Source organism: Poromitra crassiceps (assembly GCF_964638095.1).
Source record: "Poromitra crassiceps genome assembly, chromosome: 3".
Lineage (NCBI taxonomy): Eukaryota > Metazoa > Chordata > Actinopteri > Beryciformes > Melamphaidae > Poromitra > Poromitra crassiceps.
Window position 1 is genome coordinate 5,922,944 of NC_139625.1, and position 19,117 is coordinate 5,942,060.

At 48.0% G+C, this 19,117-nt stretch overlaps 1 protein-coding gene across 1 annotated transcript; it reads left to right on the top strand.

The window, feature by feature from the left end:
* Window positions 1-2,117: 2,117 nt before the first annotated feature.
* Window positions 2,118-18,741, top strand: hivep2b (HIVEP zinc finger 2b; the record flags this gene model as incomplete). The annotated part of the gene is made up of 6 exons (XM_083634314.1): window positions 2,118-5,891; window positions 10,823-10,980; window positions 15,463-15,638; window positions 16,893-16,991; window positions 17,445-18,190; window positions 18,349-18,741. The coding sequence occupies 6 exons, from the start codon at window positions 2,118-2,120 to the stop codon at window positions 18,739-18,741; spliced, it is 5,346 nt and encodes a 1,781-aa protein (XP_083490440.1).
* Window positions 18,742-19,117: the final 376 nt, after the last annotated feature.

Below are 19,117 nucleotides of genomic sequence, written 5' to 3' on the forward strand. Positions count from 1 at the left end.
GGGATCTGAAAAAATACATATATATATTACCTGGATGTGTGTTTACTTCATAGAGCAGTATTTATGGATATATATATTAGGGGTGGGGGAAAAAATCGATTCACCTAAGTATCGCGATTTTTAATGTCACGATTTTTTGGATCGATCTTTTATTCCAGAATCGATAATCGCAAATTAAATTTTTTTTTTTTTTTTTTTTTTTTTTTTTTGGGTGCTTGCAGTCAGGCCACACACTGAACAGCAGGCCAGGCGCCGCCTACTGGTTTACTAGTGGTTTTATTACTTTATTAGTTAGTCTGAAGTAATAATTACACTTCAGGGTTAAAGTGGGTGCATCTCATTGTAAAATTGGACTTCAAACGGCCCAAATCTGGCTTCAAACGGCCCAAATTTCACGCGCGTTGGCCCATATCGGCCTGGCCTGCTTGGTATCTAATGCCCGGCCTGAATTATGATCCCAGTCCGCCCCTGTTTTTAACTATATCGCCCAGCCCTACTCATGATATATAATATACAGTCTCTAGTGTATGATTCAACTTTTCCCATGTTCTAATCTAGTGTAAAAAAGCAAACAAACTGAAAAAATAAAAGAAAAAAATAAACAAAAATCGCAATAAATCGTAATATCGAATCGCAATAATCATAGAATCGCAATACTTAAGAATCGCAATATAAATCGAATCGGCACCCAAGAATCGTGATAGTATCGAATCGGGAGATAAGTGAATCGCCACAGCCCTAATATATATATATTTAATCTAAGAAAGTGGTGCTGAGTTTTCCCAGAGAAACCAGTGTCGATGATTGACCATCCATCAGCTCCTATAGAGAGATGTGCACGTGATCAAAACGTAAATGTTCTAATAATAGAGGTGAAATATCACTTTAAGGGAAAAGGAGTTCATTTTGAGTCTCTCCAAAGCTCGCTGAAAGAGGATGGTGCTGTGGGGAGGGATTAGATCCCTATCAGACTCATGTCAGCTCTACAGTATCTGCACACACACACACACACACACACGCGCGCGCGCACGCGCACACACACACACACACACACACACACGCCTAAAACACACACATACATACAGACACACACGCCTAAAAACACACATGCACACACACACTCACTCACAAGGCTGTGGTAAATGTAGGCCATCTGCCAGGGGTAGGAAAGATACTGGAGGTATTTTAGAGGCTGGTAAAGAGACGGATTTTTCCATTCCTGCTGTGAACGCAGCTCATTACGATGGTTATACTCGCGTTTTATTAGCAGGACTTTTGGGAAACGGCCTTGAATAGCCCTCGCTCCCAGGGAGTGGGTTTACCCCCCCCCCCCCCACACACACACACACACACACTTATTTTCCTTCTTCATAACATTATCATGTGTGGTTGAGCGGTCTGATCGCTGTTGTTCATCCATCAAAGTATGCCATAATGGTTGTTTTTCCCCTTTCGTCGAAACGCGGAAAGTATAGAGAGGCAAAGTGGAACGTCGCTTCCTGCTTCAGCACTGTACCAGAGATTTTCATCCGCCATTTATTTTCCCATCGACATTTCGTAACATGCTTATGAAATAGTTGTACTTCGTCGAAACCAAACGGTTCAGCTAACGCTGTAATCGGGAGAGACCATAGAACATTTCACTCGGACCAAAACAAAAAATATTTTCTTTAAACCCGCATTTTCTTAACGTTTTGGTCCCAAGTGAAATGTTATGCGATCTCTCCTGCTTCTAAATATATCTAATACCGTTTGGTTTGAACCAGTAAATCTATTTTTATACGCATTTTACGAAATGTGTATGGGGAAAATAAATGGCGGATGAAAATCTCTGGTACAATGCTGAAGCAGGAAGCAGGCGGTCACTTTGCCTCTCTATTGTTTTACGACACGGCCTTTCTAACGCTCATGCTAATGCCGCAGAAATATCGGATGATCGCCGCCCCATTATTAGATTATCTGATATGTATACTCCACTAATTCTCAATCTGTCTGTCTGTGATTTCTTTCAGATGACCCCTCCCTGCAATCAATTCACACGGATGATAATATCACTACGGTTACATAACAGATATTGTCCTTGAAAATCGATCCCAAAAGAAGGTGACATTGGATCCATGGAGTCACTTGAAACGGCCGCCCGGGTGAAGAGCTCCACAGAGGGTCAGGAGGACGGCGATGTCGCGCGGAGGAAATGCACGGCCGCCGCCGCCGCGCAGGCGAGGAGGAGCCCGTCGGTCCAGCAGCCGGAGGAGGGCAAGGAGGGGTGGCACCGGCACGCGCGCGAAGGTCAGACCACTCTCCAAGAAATGCCTGACTCGGGGACATCGCAGCAGTTAGACGACGACGATGATGACGACGATCACTCCCAGGCCCACGCCGCGAGCCATCAGGACTACGAGTCGTCGTCGTCGTCGTCCCGTCTGCTACAGAAGTGTTCCCATGCAGGGACGGACCAGCTATCGGAGACTGTGTGCAAGATGGAGCAGAAGACACAAAAGCCCGGGAAGTATGTTTGCGATTATTGCGGCAGGGCGTGTGCCAAACCCAGTGTGCTTAAGAAACACATTCGCTCGCACACGGGGGAGCGGCCCTATCCCTGCGTCCCCTGCGGCTTCTCCTTCAAAACCAAGAGTAACTTATACAAACACAGGAAGTCGCACGCTCACTCCGTCAAAGCGGGAACGGTGCCATTCTCAGAACTCGGTGCGTGCAATGCCAACGCCGACCAGCAGGGCTCTTTTGAAGGGGACGGCGAGTTCTACTCCGACGCGGAGCAAAGCACCGACACGGACGAGGACGCTCTCAACGACCCGCTGCTGCTGTTTGACTCTCCCGTGGAGGGGTCAGACGGCGTCACCGCTGTAAAAGTACTCAATCTCATCGCTCAGAAAAAGGGCGTCGCGTTGATGTCGGCCGACGCTTCGTCCCCGCTCCAGGAAATCAGCGCGCCGTCCACTGTCGCTCAGGCCGCCGGCCGCGCCATTCAGTCTTGCACCATCAAACAGAGGCTCGCGCTCCGGCTCTCCGAGAAGCGGAGCAGCGACTCCGACCAGAACCTCTCCCTCCCCAGCCAGTCCAGCAAGGGCAGCACCGACTCCGGCTACTTCTCGCGCTCCGAGAGCGCCGAGCACCAGACCGGCGGCCCTCCCAACACCAACCAAGCCAAGTCCTACCAGGAGATCATGTTTGGGAAGTGCTACAGGCCCAGCCCCAAGCAGGTGACGGCCTTTGCGACTTCTCACGGCGGCGACGGCGCGCGCTCGGAGAAAGGCGTCTCGCGCGTCTTCACGCAAGAAAAAGACATCGGCGAGTCGATTAAGATCAACACAAAGGCGTCGGCGAGGGAGGAGACGAAGGAGCCCGAGATGGACGGCTGCGACGCCGCGGGGCCGCTCGTCAGGAGCAACTCCATGCCGGCGCCTTCGGCGGTCTGTCTCGACATGCCGCCGGCGCTCCGGGGCAGCCACTCGTTCGACGAGAGGACGAGCACCGGGGGCACGCGGAGACTCCGGAGGCAGGCCGCCTTCGAGCACTCGCCGCACGACGGCCACGCAGACGCCGACGGCCACGGGAGGACGAGCGAGACGAGCGGCGGCGTCTCGCCCCCGCGGCCGGAGATGGAAAACTACCCCTCCTCCTCCTCCTCCGCCGCCGCCGCGTCTAATATCAGCCGTCAGAGACACGCCATGGAGCTGGCAACGCGCAAGCGTCGCAAAGAGAAGAGGGAAGAGGAGGATCTGCCGGGTCAATACGAGGCCCATCCCGAACAGTGCGAGGAGATGTTTGACTCGAGCAACGAGCATGACTCAAAACAAGCCAGCCAAGGTGCCCTGGGCATTATGGCACTAGTGAAAGGACCTTCTCCAAGCATGCAAACGCAGGTGGACAGATGTGACATGGAGATATCGGCGAGCCCTGGGATTTCCGAGTTCCGGAAACCCCTAGGGAACGTCATCTCTGTTATCCAACACACAAACTCACTGAACAGGCCTCACTCGGAACAGTGCGAATCTTACAAGTATCGCGGGCAGAGGCAGGAACACGTCTCATTTCAATCTATGGAGCCCGAAGCCGAAACGTACGAGCTGGAGAGAAGCGACGGTGGACTGGGCCAGTCGTTTCAGCTGGGGCCCAAACTGGTGCGACAGCCCAACATACAAGTCCCGGAGATCCGCGTCACGGTGGAGCCCGACAGTCCCGAAAAAGCGTCGGAGGTGCAGCAGGCGAAGGAGCCCGAGAGGCACGTGGTGGTGGAGGAGTTTCAGTGGCCGCAACGGAGCGAAACGTTGGCACAGTTCCCCCCGGAGAAGCTCCCTCCGAAGAAGAAGAGGCTCCGCTTGGCCGACATCGAGCACTCCTCGGGGGAGTCGAGCTTCGAGTCGGCGTGCACCAGCCTCTCCCGCAGCCCGAGCCAAGACAGCAACTTCTCCTACAGCTCGGCCTTCTCCTTCGACAGGGAGGAGGGCCTGAAGGCGGCATCTCCGGCCGCCCGGCAGGACGAGTTTGGCAAGCCGCTGGAGCTCCTGGCCGTGCCGGGCGGCGGGCAGCACTCCCTCTCCGTGCTCCACCAGCGTCAGCAGCACGAGATGAGACGCTCCTCCTCGGAGCAGGCGCCGTGCAACAACCTGCGCAGGGAGTTCCCGGAGGCGCGCAGCATCTCGTTTGACTACGGCTGCCTCTCCCCGACAGCCAGAGTGAGACACGCGGACATCAGCAGCACCGGGAAGGAGAGGAGGAGGGGCAACCTGGTGCGGCAGGAGTCGCTGAATATGGACGCCGAGTTGACACACGTGCCGTCGCATCACGCGTTCCCGCAGTACCTCGGCCACGCCGCTCCGTTCCCCGCCGCCGCGACGGCGCCGCTGCCGCAGACTTTGCCCATATTTTCCACCGGGAATGCTGGGAACACATGCCCCCCCCAGCTGTCCCATCCTGCCCTTTTTGTCCCTGTTAGAATCCAGACTCACGTGCCCTCTTACGGCAGCATCACATACACCACAGTGTCGCAGATCTTTGACAGTCAGTACGACGGTGTCGGCTCCGCCGCAGTCAACCACCTCTCCCGTCTGTCCGGAAATCTGGATTCCCATCACGTGCCGGGCTACGCGAGGACCCCGTCGACGCACACCCTCGGCGTCGAAGCCCTCGACTTGTCGTCCGCCAAGCTCAAGACGGGCATCCCTCTGTCGCTGACCTCCAGGACCATCTCCACCACCAACGCGTCCAGCGGCGGCACCAACAAGCGCATGCTCTCCCCGGCCAGCAGCGTGGACGTCTTCATGGAGGTCACGCAGCAGAAGCGGGTGAAAGACGAGAAGATGTTCGGTCAGATCGTGGAGGAGTTGAGCGCCGTGGAGTTGGGGAAATGCAATCTGGCCGAGGAGAAAGGCCACAGGTCGGAGACGCGGGGCGGCTCGCGCAGAGGCGAATTCGAGAGCGAGTCAGCGATGATGGAGAGCAGCTCTGTGGAAAGCGCGACGCCGGCGGAGTACGACGACGCGGAAGAAGCCGGCGCGGAGAAAAGGGCGCAGATGGACACGGAGGCCACCGCCGCCGGTCGAGACGCGGTGGTCTCAGCCGGCGAGCGCTCGAGGCGTTTCTCTCAGTTCCCGAGTCTTCGCACCACGACGGGTGTGAGCTGGTGTTACCTCAGCTACACCAAGCCGAGCAGCTCACACAGCGACGGGCCGTTCTCCTCCGTCTACGCCACCTGGTGCGTCAGCCCCCGCAACCCCAACCCCCCCGACCTGAGCACCGGCGCCGCCCTGGCTCTCCTGCGCTCCAAACAGAGGGGGGACTCGGTGATGTACACGGTGGCCGCCATGTGTCCGCCCGGCACCGGGAAGCTGGTTTCCTCCTTGATCTTATGGAGGCAGACAATAGAACAGGTGAGACAATTCTCCCCCTTGTGGTAGCGTTTCTAAAAGCGTACCACGTCCCCAAGTGTGGAAACAATCTTATTTTCAGATGAAGGAACATTTATGAATGAACATTCATGACATTTTTGAAATGGTTTCGAGTGGTTTACAAGCCGGCACAATCTAGATGTCCTTTTCAAAAGTTTTAATTTCTCTTCTGGCCCAGCGGCAGCAACAACAAACGTTTCAGCCCACAGGCCTTTCCTCAGCGCTGTGCTGTACAAGGCAGAAATGACAGTTATATACAGTACAGACACACCGGAAGCACATTAAATCAATCAATCAATCAATCAGGTATTCTACAAAAACACCATATAATCACAGATAAAAGATAAGGAAACACTGTTAGAAAAAAAATGGCATTTGCAAATGACACATAGAAGATTTCATCAAGAAACAACAGTAAATATGTGTAGTGCACAGCCAGATATTATAAAGAAAGGCCCTGTAGCAAGAACCTCTGAATATCAAAAGTTGAATAGGTTTTAGTGCCAAGAACTGAAAGCATCGGAACCACAAGTGAGGATGTCCAACCTCACATATGGTCAGAAATATAGACTATATATAGACTAATATAGAGATATAGACTATATATATAGACTAATATAGAGATATAGACTATATATATAGACTAATATAGAGATATAGACTATATAAATAGACTAATATAGAGATATAGACTATAGACTAATATAGAGATATAGACTATATATAGACTAATAAACAGTGTTGGGGTAACTCATTACAAAAGTAACATAGTACTTTTAGCAGTAACTCAGTAATATAACTTATTACTTATAGGATTTCAGTAATATTATACCAGTTACTTTGTCAAGTAACTCAAGTTACAAATTGAGTTACATTTTATTAAATCAAAGCACATATTTAAAAAAGATACAATAATTTCCTAATCAAACTGTGTGTTTTTATGCAAATAACCACTATATATGACAATAACAAAGGAAAAGAATAACATTTAGAATTTTGGATTGTTTACACTGACTTCGAGGCGGTTGACATTATTTCTCAGGATGGTTCCGGGGCAGCGATGTCATTCTGCTGCTGCTGTTGTTTTGGTCAAAGTAATGGAAAAGTATTGTAGTAAGTAACGAGTTACTCTACAGAGAAAGTAATATTGTAAAGTAACTTATTACTTTCAAATTAAAGTAACTAGTAATATGTAGTATATTACATTTTGAAAGTAACTTGCCCAACACTGCTAATAAAAATATAGACTTGCTGAAACTTGCTCTGCCCATGAAGGACCGCGCAAAGCTTTAGTTCAAGGCAAGCACTAGGCAATAGGGTTGTCAAAAGTATCGATAGTATCGAAAAGTATCAATACTGAACATTTGAATCAGATACAATACTCATTTGCAACAGGTATCGATAGTATCGATAAGTATCAATACTAAACATTTGAAACGGGTAAACAACTCATTTGCAACAGTTTTGATACCATCAGTGCTGAAAAAGCACAGATTTTCCCCTCCCTATCATCTGTTGCTTCAACAAGCTAAACGTGTTCTGATGGCTAGAGCAGGGCTAATCTGCTGTCTAAGTTCAAAGTTTGATCAGGTCTAGATTATGGAGAAGTGTGCCTCTGTCCATCCATCTATCTAACTTTATTTTTATGCCTCTTGATGTGTCGTCACCCCCCCCCCCCCCCCTTCCCCTTCCCCTTCCCGTGGTATCGAAAATGGTATCGATCGAGTATCGATATTTTCCTGGGTATCGGTATCAACACTAGACAAGCCAAGTTGTTACACCTCCCATTTTACCGCACTGGACTCTGTCAGTTCTCTATCAGATATAGGGGTGTCCAGATATGGAACAATATTTATCATCTTGTATCCCAGTCCAAATCTCTCAATCATTTCAAACACAAATTTCAAATTTTCAAATTTTCAAATTTCAAAGATCTATCTGATGAACCTAACTTAATTCTACCGCCCACATACACCCTTTCACACACAGCACACCCACACTTTCTTATGTTTTTCTTTTATTCAGTTTTATTTCTGTTTTTAATTTATTGATTGTGTATTGATAAGAGGTGACATCATGTTTACAAGCTCTCTCTGGTTTTTTAGATGTTCACCTGCACAATATGTAGGCAAATGTTTATGTTTGTTATATTATGTTTTAACACATTCACTGCCAACAACGTGTAAACACGTTTTCAGAATCCAGCTGTTGACTGCCAACAACGTGTAAACACGTTTTTGGCATCAATTTTTTTTTTTTAACGGGGGGTTGTGCATCTAACCCTTTTACATATCTTATATAAGTATTGGACGTGTACAACGTGTACAACCCATTCCACCGACCCACTAAGTGGCGACAAGGAAGTAGGAAGGCAAGCAAATATTATTCAACTGCTAATGCTTACATAACTACTAACTCTACAAACTAACTCTTTTAGACAGAGAAAGTACACATTCTATTAGTACTTTTGAGATATTGTATGTTCACAAACTCCAAGCAGAAAATAATCCTCGGCTCTTGTAAAATGAGCCACAATCCTCAAAAAACGGCTTGGCAGAAGCTACCTACAGCAAGAAAAAAACGTCTGGCAGTCAATGTGTTAAATGAGTGCAAAAAAAAAAAAAAAAAAAAAGTAGAGATGATCGTATCGCGACCTCCCTACTAGGCAACTTTGCGTCTTGGCAGCGAGAGAGAACCGCTTGACTCCTGTCCTGTGATCGTTTGAAATGTTTTTCATAGACTTCAAATAATGTCACATCAAACTCCAAATGTTTTGGCAAAAGCAGTTTCGCCCGTCCCCGGCGAGTCCGGCTCTCTCTGGAAGCAGGCGCTCCCTCGCCGCTGTTTACGAGAAAGTTTTGTATTTCGATTCGCCGCTGTCTGTGCGCCAAGACTGGCTGGCAGTGAAAATAGCAGGCGGCAGAGTTTCTTTGGAGCGTATAGGGTGAATCTGTGCTGTCTCAATTTGGCGGGGGGCGGGGGGGCTGGGGGGGCTTTTTCCACAACAGCACAGTTATGCACGGGGTGCGATCCCCCCCCCCCCACAGTTGTGATTGCATGTGTAACATACAGCCTGTTGGCGGCATCGTGTTACGTGGTGGCTATCTATCGCGTGTGCTTTGAGAGTGGATGTTACATGGTGTTCTATCACGTGTGCTTTGAGAGTGGATGTTACATGGTGTTCTATCTCGTGTGCTTTGAGAGTCGATGTTACATGGTGTTCTATCACGTGTGCTTTGAGAGTGGATGTTACATGGTGTTCTATCACGTGTGCTTTGAGAGTGGATGTTACATGGTGTTCTATCACGTGTGCTTTGAGAGTGGATGTTACATGGTGTTCTATCACGTGTGCTTTGAGAGTGGATGTTACATGGTGTTCTATCACGTGTGCTTTGAGAGTGGATGTTACATGGTGTTCTATCACGCGTGTGCTTTGAGAGTGGATGTTACATGGTGGCTATCTATCACGTGTGCTTTGAGAGTGGATGTGTGTTACATGGTGTTCTATCACGTGTGTGCTTTGAGAGTGGATGTTACATGGTGGCTATCTATCGCGCAGGCCCGGCGCTAGGGGCGGGCCTGACCGGGCCGGGCCCCCCCATTCAACAAACTGGCCCCCCCATTCCAAAAAAAAAAAAAAATTTTTTTTTTTTTTTTTTTTTGCTAAACGTTTTTCCGTTTTTCCGTTTTTCTGTTTTAAAGTTTAACATGGAATCTGGCTGTCATTAGGCATTGATTAACTGAATGCTATTGCTAACTGTTACTTTGAACATCCATTTGCAATGATTCTGGCTGGATATTAACTATTGTAAATTTGTCACAATGAATGCAATTTGTGCACAATGTGTAAATACACTTAATATTAATTGTTTAGGCCTAATTATTTGTAAAGTCACAACACATTAGAGATGTGTGTAGTTCTTCACAGATTTAGCCTCTTCATTTTGCTCTCAAATGCACCAGGTTGACGAATTTTACTTTAAAATGTACAAAATCTTCTTCCGGGGGAGAATCCCCCCGGACCCCCCTTGGGTAGCTTGGCCCCCCCAAGCTAGTGGCAGGCCCCCTCTGTAACTTGGGTCTGGAGCCGGGCCTGCTATCGCGTGTGCTTTGAGAGTGGATGTGTGTTACATGGTGTTCTATCACGCGTGTGCTTTGAGAGTGGATGTTACATGGTGGCTATCTATCACGTGTGCTTTGAGAGTGGATGTTACATGGTGTTCTATCACGTGTGCTTTGAGAGTAGTTGTTACATGGTGTTCTATCACGTGTGCTTTGAGAGTGGATGTTACATGGTGTTCTATCACGTGTGCTTTGAGAGTAGTTGTTACATGGTGTTCTATCACGTGTGCTTTGAGAGTGGATGTTACATGGTGTTCTATCACGTGTGCTTTGAGAGTAGTTGTTACATGGTGTTCTATCACGTGTGCTTTGAGAGTGGATGTTACATGGTGTTCTATCTCGTGTGCTTTGAGAGTAGTTGTTACATGGTGTTCTATCACGTGTGCTTTGAGAGTGGATGTTACATGGTGTTCTATCACGTGTGCTTTGAGAGTGGATGTTACATGGTGTTCTATCTCGTGTGCTTTGAGAGTGGATGTTACATGGTGTTCTATCACGTGTGCTTTGAGAGTAGTTGTTACATGGTGGTGTTCTATCACGTGTGCTTTGAGAGTGGATGTTACATGGTGTTCTATCACGTGTGCTTTGAGAGTGGATGTTACATGGTGTTCTATCACGTGTGCTTTGAGAGTGGATGTTACATGGTGTTCTATCACGTGTGCTTTGAGAGTGGATGTGTGTTACATGGTGTTCTATCGCGTGTGCTTTGAGAGTGGATGTTACATGGTGGCTATCTATCGCGTGTGCTTTGAGAGTGGATGTTAACAAAATGTTTGTTGGTCCTGACTCAGCTGCACAGGAAACCCGAGCTCAAAGAGGTGGACGTCACCTGTGGCAAGAAGGTGAAAGACATCAGCTGCCGGGGGAAAACCGCCAAGGAGGAGTGGAAGGAGAGGGAGGCCCAAACAACGCAGACGGTGCCGACGCGCGTTAAGATCTTCGAGGGCGGGTCAGTCAATGCTATTACCCATCATGATGCTATTAGTGATCGCCGCCGTGATGCTATCACTGGTTCCTGATGCTCCTCATTTTGTTCCTGACAGCAAATAGAGGAGTTATTTGATGAGATGAGTGAATGATTTATGAAGGAAGGGCTTGTTGAAGGGCTACCGTTTCCCCTTCGAGTGTTCTGAGGATGTAGTGTAGCGGTAGATTCCCTGCGCACCAACACGAGGGTCGCAGGTTCGCACCCCCCCCCCCCCCCCCCCTGTTAGCTCCGGCTTGGTCGGGCGGCCATACAGGCACGATTGGCTGTGTCTGCGGGCGGGAAGCCGGATTGGGGGTATGTGTCCGTCCTGGTCGCTGGACTAGCGCCTCCTCTGGTCGCCTATTCGCGGTGGAGGGCAACTGGTGGGAATAGCGTGATCCTCCCACGTGCTACGTCCTGCCGGTGAAGCTCCCCGCTGTCGGGTGAAAAGAAGCGGCTGGCAACTGCGTATGTGTATCGGAGGGAGCGTGGTGCTAGTCTACGGCTCTCCCCAGATCGGCAGAGGGTGGAGCAGCGACCGGGGCAGAGGGGGGAAAATTGGCCGAGTACAATTGGGGAGAACAATGGGTGGAAAGTCAGGGAAAAGAAGTGGAAAAAATCAGAATCAGAATCAGAATCAGAAAGACTTTAATGATCCCCGGGGGGAAATTGGGACAAGTTACAGTAGCTCGCTCACAGAACATACAAAGCATAAATAAAATAAAATAAAATAAAATAAAAATAGACCGTAGTAATGCAATATTAAGCAATAAGCAGAAAAACACAACATGGCATAGAATAACTAGTAATGCGATAGAAGCAAAAGCACAAAATAAGTAGAATGTCTAAGTAGCAAAATACCAATACGTGGAGTAAGTATAGTATACATTCCGTGTCAATTATCATTATTGCCTGTGACATATTGCACATATTGCACATATTGCACGTGATTTATATTAAGTCGGCTTGCCCTATACGTTACGTGAGACGTTACGTTACGTGGCTCAGCCAGGCACAGTTAACCTATCGGCTGGCTCAGTCTCAGGGAGACTGAGCGTCTCCGAGGTGCTCTTTTAAGAGAGGCATTAAATAGACCAATGGCCACAGGCAGGAATGATTTCCTGTGCCTCTCCGTTTTGCATCTAGGTGGAATCAGTCTCTCACTGAACGTGCTCCTATGTTTGACTAGCGCGTCGTGGAGTGGGTGCGAGTCATTGTTCATGATGGAGCGTAGCCTGGACAACGTTCTCTTCTCTGACACCGCAGTCAGAGAGCCCAGATCCAGCCCCACAATGTCCCTGGCCTTACGGATCAGTTTGTTGAGTCTGTTGGCATCCGCTGCCTTCAGCCTGCTGCCCCAGCACACAATAGCATACAGGAAGGCACTAGCCACTACAGACTCGTAGAACATCCTCAGCATGGTCCGGCAGACGTTGAAGGACCTCAGCCGTCTCAGGAATGAATAATAAAAATGTTTTGAGGATGTTATTGGTAACACTTTATATTAATACACATATTCACCATTAACTAGTGGCATCTTACTAGCATATTGGCACTTTATAAGTCATTATAATGCACATATTAATGCCTTATTCTGCCTGATCATATTGTACAACTACTAGGCCTTTAACTAAGAGTTTCCCCTCAATAACCTCCTAATTACTGATTATATTGATACTAAGTAAGTTGTACATGGATTATGATCTTAATGTTTTGCTCAGTATCGGCCTTATGAGGTGGTAGTACCACTGAGGCAGGCATGTCCAAAGTCCGGCCCGCGAGCCAATTTTAAGCGGCCCTCGGCTTATCACTCAAAACACACTATATGTGGCCCTCCACACAGTACTGGTTCATCATGCAAGTTCACTTTGCATTTTTTCCACTAATGATGACCACTAATCATACAGATTGTAGAAGCACCAAGTAGGAACAACACAGGCAGAACTCATGTTTTCAGATGGTCAACAAAATCCTATAGACTACAATTGTATTGTATGTTTTTTTTTAATAACCCATATGATGCGAGGAGCAGCTGCCACCCGGTATTTCACATGATCTAATCTGGCCCTCGTTCAAAAAAGTTAGGACACCCCCCCTGCACTAAAGGCATGATTTAAGATGGTAATTCATGTACAACAACGTCCTTACGTACTGTCAATAAGCAGTAATTAGGAGGTTATTGAGGGGAAACTCTTAGTTAATGGCCTAGTAGTTATGATCATACAAAATAAGGCATTAATACATGCTTTATAATGACTAATAAACAGTCTATATATGCTACTAATATGCATGCTAAGAAGCACCTAGTTAATGGTTAATATGTCTACCTTAAAGGGACAGCTCACCCTAAAATCCAAAATACATATTTTTCCTCTCACCTGTATCATCTATATCATTTTGTGTTAATTGCCTGAGTTTTGGAGATATCGGCCGCAGAGTTTCTGCCTTCTCTCCAATACAATGGAACTGGACTGAACTTGTGGTGCTCAAAGTGCCAAAGAAATACATTTGAAAAACAGCAATGTCTCTTTCCAGAAATCATGATCCGGTTACTCAAGATAATCCACAGACCTTGTTATGAGCAGTCTCATGTAGGAACTATTTCCTTTTGACTGAACTACAGCCGCTAGCTGCTAGCTAGTTCCTACATGAGACTGCAAAAGAAAATAGTTCCTACATGAAACTACTCACAACAAAGTCTGTTCATTATCTTGAGTAACCGGGTCATGATTTCTGGAAAGAGACACTGCTGTTGAGTTTTTCAAATATATTTTTTTGGTGCTTCGAGCACCACAAGCCGAGTGCCATCCAGTTCCATTGTATTGGAGAGAAGGCAGACATCTCTGCGGCTGATATCTCCAAAACTCAGGCAACTATCCCAAAACAATATACTGTAGATCAGGGGTGGGCAAAAATTGTTCCCTGAGGGCCATACTGACTTACATCAAGTAAGCGAAGGGCCACACATTGGAGATCATACCTGCCAACACTCTTGATTTTCACGGGAGTCTCCCTATTTTTAACCCTCTCTTCCATTGTGATTGGTAATTTCTTGTTAATCTTATGATATAATAGTGATACAAATCCAATGGCTGTAGCAGATGAGATTTACTAACATAATTCTGCTTTTTATTGAGTTTTTGGGGGTTGTTTTGTTTTTCTTTGAGTCTGGCCCTGGTGCCACACAAGAAATGACTGTAGGACAGTCATTTCTTACACATGAGATTACTTTCAGCCTTTTAGTCATAAAGATTATTGAAAGCTATTCCATATTCCAGACTGAAATGTTATAACAGAAGTGGAGTATTGGCCAGAATGACATGAACATTTGGACACTTATTCAGCGGGTATCTTCGCATGTTGCGTTCAGGTGCACTGTATTTATTTTATTTTTTTGCAATTCCATCGCAAGCCGTATTTTGCTTATGTGTGATATAGATGGATAAATAGCACTGCAGGTGAGAGGAAAAATAATGTATTTTGGATTTGAGGGAGAGCTGTCCCTTTAACTCATTGAGTGCCAAGGACGAGTATGTTCGTCAATTGCGTTTTTTGACGGTGGGACGTGGATCAAAGCATCAGGCATCTCCTGTACAAATATGGGAGCTATTGAAGGTGTATAACCTATTTTACGGACTCATTAGGTGGCGACAGTGCTCTCCAGATTACAGAAAGGTCCGGAAAACTGCAGGAAAAAGCCGTGATCAAAGAGAAACCGATGCATGCTGCAGCCAGAGCCATATAGATTGCTCTGTCTGCAGCTGACAGTTGGCTGCGAACATCAGTCAATCCGCGCCCACAACTGAGCTCCTCTGCCTCTGTCTGTCTGTCTGCATATAGTTTCTCCACACGATTACCCGCCAGAAAGGCAGCACCCGACAAACCTTTCCCTGCAGTCCCGTTTGGCATTTCCTTGTCGCGCTGGGAGCCCCGGGACCCGCCCGGCGCAAAAACGGAGGCTCCGAAAATAGACTGGGTGCGTGTGGGGAGGAGTTTGCAGCTGTGAGGGGGGAGAGGGGGGTGGGGCACGCAGGCTCCACAGAACTACACCACGTCACTACATCAGAAAATATTAGCTAGAGTCAGTGAATGTGCTTGAAATGCTTCATTTCACAAAAGGCTGAATATCTCAGCTTATAATTTGAAACCTGTCGTTTTGCTCAAAACAGCCTATCTTCTCCGGATCATAACTAAAGAACGGAAAATGGTATCAATAAACTTTTTTTTGCAGATGATAGAAGAGAGTCTCCTTGTTCTTTGTCCGTGTTCGGTGTTTACATAGTAATATCACACAATATTCTGTGGGCCTCGAGAAATCACTGAAAACGCTCTGAAACTCTGGCACTGGGAGCTTCCGTTCTCCAAAAGTGGCTGGCACTCAATGAGTTAATATAACTGTTTTCTGTTATATGTTAATATAATTGTTTTGGTCTCTAGAGGTAAAAGATTGTATCTCTCCCTCAGGTACAAGTCCAATGAAGACTACGTGTACGTCCGAGGCCGAGGCCGGGGCAAATACATCTGTGAGGAGTGTGGCATCCGCTGCAAGAAGCCCAGCATGCTGAAGAAACACATCCGCACACACACAGACGTGAGACCCTACATCTGCAGAGTGTGCAACTTTGCTTTTAAAACCAAAGGTGGGCCTTCCCCAACCGTGTCGGGGGTGTAACGCATTACAAAAGTAATATATTACAGGTGATATATTACTTTTAGCGGTAATTCCGTAACATAACTTATTACTAGGGATGTCACAATATATCGTCCCACAATATATCGCGATATCAAAACGTAAAGGTAAAGTCCCACTGATTGTCACACAATGTGTGAAATTTGTTCTCTGCATTTGACCCATCCCCTGGGGGAGCGGTGAGCGGCAGCGTGCGCCGCGGTCGGGAATCACATGGTGATCTAACCCCCCAATTCCAACCCTTTGATGCTGAGTGCCAAGCAGGGAGGCAAATGGGTCCCATTTTTATAGTCTTTGGTATGACTCGGCCGGGGATCGAACTCACGACCTCCCAGTCTCAGGGCGGACACTCAGACCACAAGGCCACTGAGCTGGCAGTGGCCTTGTCAACGTGACAATATGTATCGTTGAGATGAAATCTCATATCGCGAGAAAAAGAAGCTGAACACAGTGGCACTGGTCTGCATCTGATTGCATGCTCGCTCTCCTTTTCATTGCTTTGTTTGAACAGACGAGGGACGTTACACAGACACGGAGGATGAGAATGGTGAAATGACTCAAATTAGCGTGGAGGATGCCCCCTCAACTTACAAATCGATTGCAAAAAAATATTGTTAAAATATCGTATCGTATCGTTATCGTGAACCCAATATCGTGTATCGTATCGTATCGTATCGTATCGTGAACTGAGTGTATCGTGACACCCCTACTTATTACCAATAGGATTTCAGTAATATTATACCAGTTACATTGTCAAGTTACAAAATGAGTTTAAAAAATAAAATAAAATAAAAGCACATATTTAAATAAAGATACAATCAAGGAAATAGTGTGTTTTTATGCAAATAGCCACTATTGATGACAATAGCAAAGGAAAATTATATCATTTCGAATTTTGGGCGGTTCACACTGACTTCAAGATGGTTGAAATTCTTCTTCGGGATGGTTCCGAGGGGGCGATATCATTCTGCTATGCGCTGCTGTTATTTTGGTGAAAGTAATGCAAAAGTAGTGTAATAAGTAACTAGTTACTCTACACAGACAGTAATATTGTAAAGTAACTTATTACATTCAAATGAAAGTAATGACGAGTAATATGTAGTATATTACATTTTGAAAGTAACTTGCCCAACACAAGTCCTCGACACTAAAATGACCAATGCTGAATGTACGGATGATGATTTGTGACTTCGTCTGTCTGCAGGGAACCTGACCAAACATATGAAGTCAAAGGCGCACATGAAGAAATGTCTGGAGCTGGGTGTGTCCGTTACAATGGACGACACCGAGATACAGGAGCATGGTAAGATACCCAACTGCACCACCACTCACAAGTTTGCACACATGCATTTTTCTTTCCTTCTTTTCTTTATTTTTTAATTCACATTTTAGAATAACAGTAAAGACGTCAAAACTGTGAAATAACCACAAATGGAATTATGCATTGAGCAAAAAAAGGGTTAAACAAATCAAAACTATTATATTTTAGATTCGAATCGCTCTTTGTCTTGATGGAAAGACAAAGGCTTTGGAAAGAAATTCATACAACTTCACTATTTATAATTTATTAGTCTAAAAACAAACCAAAAACCAATAACTTCAAGATCATGAAAAATGTTCAATCAGGTGTGTCCAAACTTTTGACTGGCAGCAGTGTAGATTCTAAGTGAGATTCCTTAACCGTCAACGCAGGCATGAATCAAAGTGGGATCATTTCTGCTAAATGGACGTTTTGTGTTTTGTCTCTTCCTCAAAGCAGATGACCTCCAGCAGGACTCGAAGTCAGGCGTGGCAGGCACGGCCAAACACCAGTTCTCCGACGCGGAGGACTCCGACGGCATGGACGAAGACGCGGACGAAATCGACGAGGACGACGAGGACGAGGACGAATACGACGGCGACTCCACCCCCAAGCTGCGCTCCAGAAGCACCAGTCCCCAGCCGTGCGCCGTCACGTCCCTGTCCGTCACCGCCAGCGCCGCCGTCCACGGCTGCTCGCTCGCCTCCCTGGCCTCGCAGGCCTCCGCCGCCAGGCGGGCCGTCCTCCGCTCCGTGGACGAAGACTCGCTCACGATGCTCTCCTCCGCCGACCAGGGCTGCCTCCTCTTTGACCCGTACGCCTCCTGCCTGCTGTCGCCCGGCTGGGAGTCCCCCATCAGGGAGCCGTCTCCGTCGCGCCTCCGTTACCCGTCCCCGAGGAGGGAACTCTCCCCGCGCGGCCGCTCCTCGCCCAGGTGGGACGCCGTCTCCCCGCTGAGGCCCAGCTCGCCCAGCTTCAGCCCCATTCAGCACCTCTCCCCGGGCGCCATGGAGAGACCCCTGTCTCCGGGGACGGAGCTGGCGGGGGGCCGCGAGTCGTCGGTGCGCGGCAGGCAGAGGGTCGTGCTGCGGGCCGTGTCGCCGCGCAGGGGCTCGCACCAGCACCGAGGCACCGGCGACAAGAGCCGCCATCAGACCAAGATGGACCTGGCTCAACATCACAGAGCCTACGAGATGGAGTTGGTACGCGACACGACGCTATGCTGCACCTTGTGTTTCTGCATGTGTCTGCACGTTTTTCAAACCCTGTGATTTACTGTGATTTATTTTCATTCGAGGAATTAGCTTTAGCTTTAGCGATTGTTGAAAGCGTTCTGATCGCTGCCAATATGTTGTTCCAGGATCAAAGGAGCAGCTTGGCTCCCGGTCTGCCCAGCGCTGCCAGTTCTCATCACCAGAACGTCCTGAGCCACCTCCCACTCCACTCCCAGCAGCAGGCCCGGAGTCTGCTCCCCGTGGTTCCTGTCGGAGGTGTCCAGATGTCGCGCTCTCCTCCGCCTTCCTCCGGCACCGATGTCCCCCCCTCCTCCTCCACGGCGAACCCGAGCCTCCAGAGCGCCCAGGGCTCTGCCGGCGGGCCCGAGGCGGGCGCGGAGGACTTCAGACGCCGGCGGCAGGACCTGCCGTCTCAGGAGGAAAGCCTCGACCCCGACCCGGGCCGACAGGAGGAGAACGTCCAGACGTGCATGAAAGCCATCGCCTCGCTGAAGATCACCACAGAGGAGCCTCACTAAAGACCCTCTCTCTCTCTCTCGCTCTCTCTCTCTCTCTCTCTCTGTCCTTCTCTGTGCTCCTCTGAAGAGAGATCCAGGAACTGGCGGCTCCCCCGGAGTGCAGCAGCCGCCCCACCTGCGACCTTGTCATCCTCGGCCCTTCAGGCACATAACCTCATCATTAGAGCCGCTGGAATCAGACGGACAGCCGCAGTTTTTAAATCTGAGCGGAGATCAAACCTTGGCAGTGAAGAAGGAAGCTCTCGTCTTCAGCTCTGGTCTTCGGAAACGTCATGAAACGACCGGATGACAGCAGGCTGGAGAACATCATGAAACGACCGGATGACAGCAGGCTGGAGAACATTGAATCATTATTGACAGCAGGCTGGAGAACATT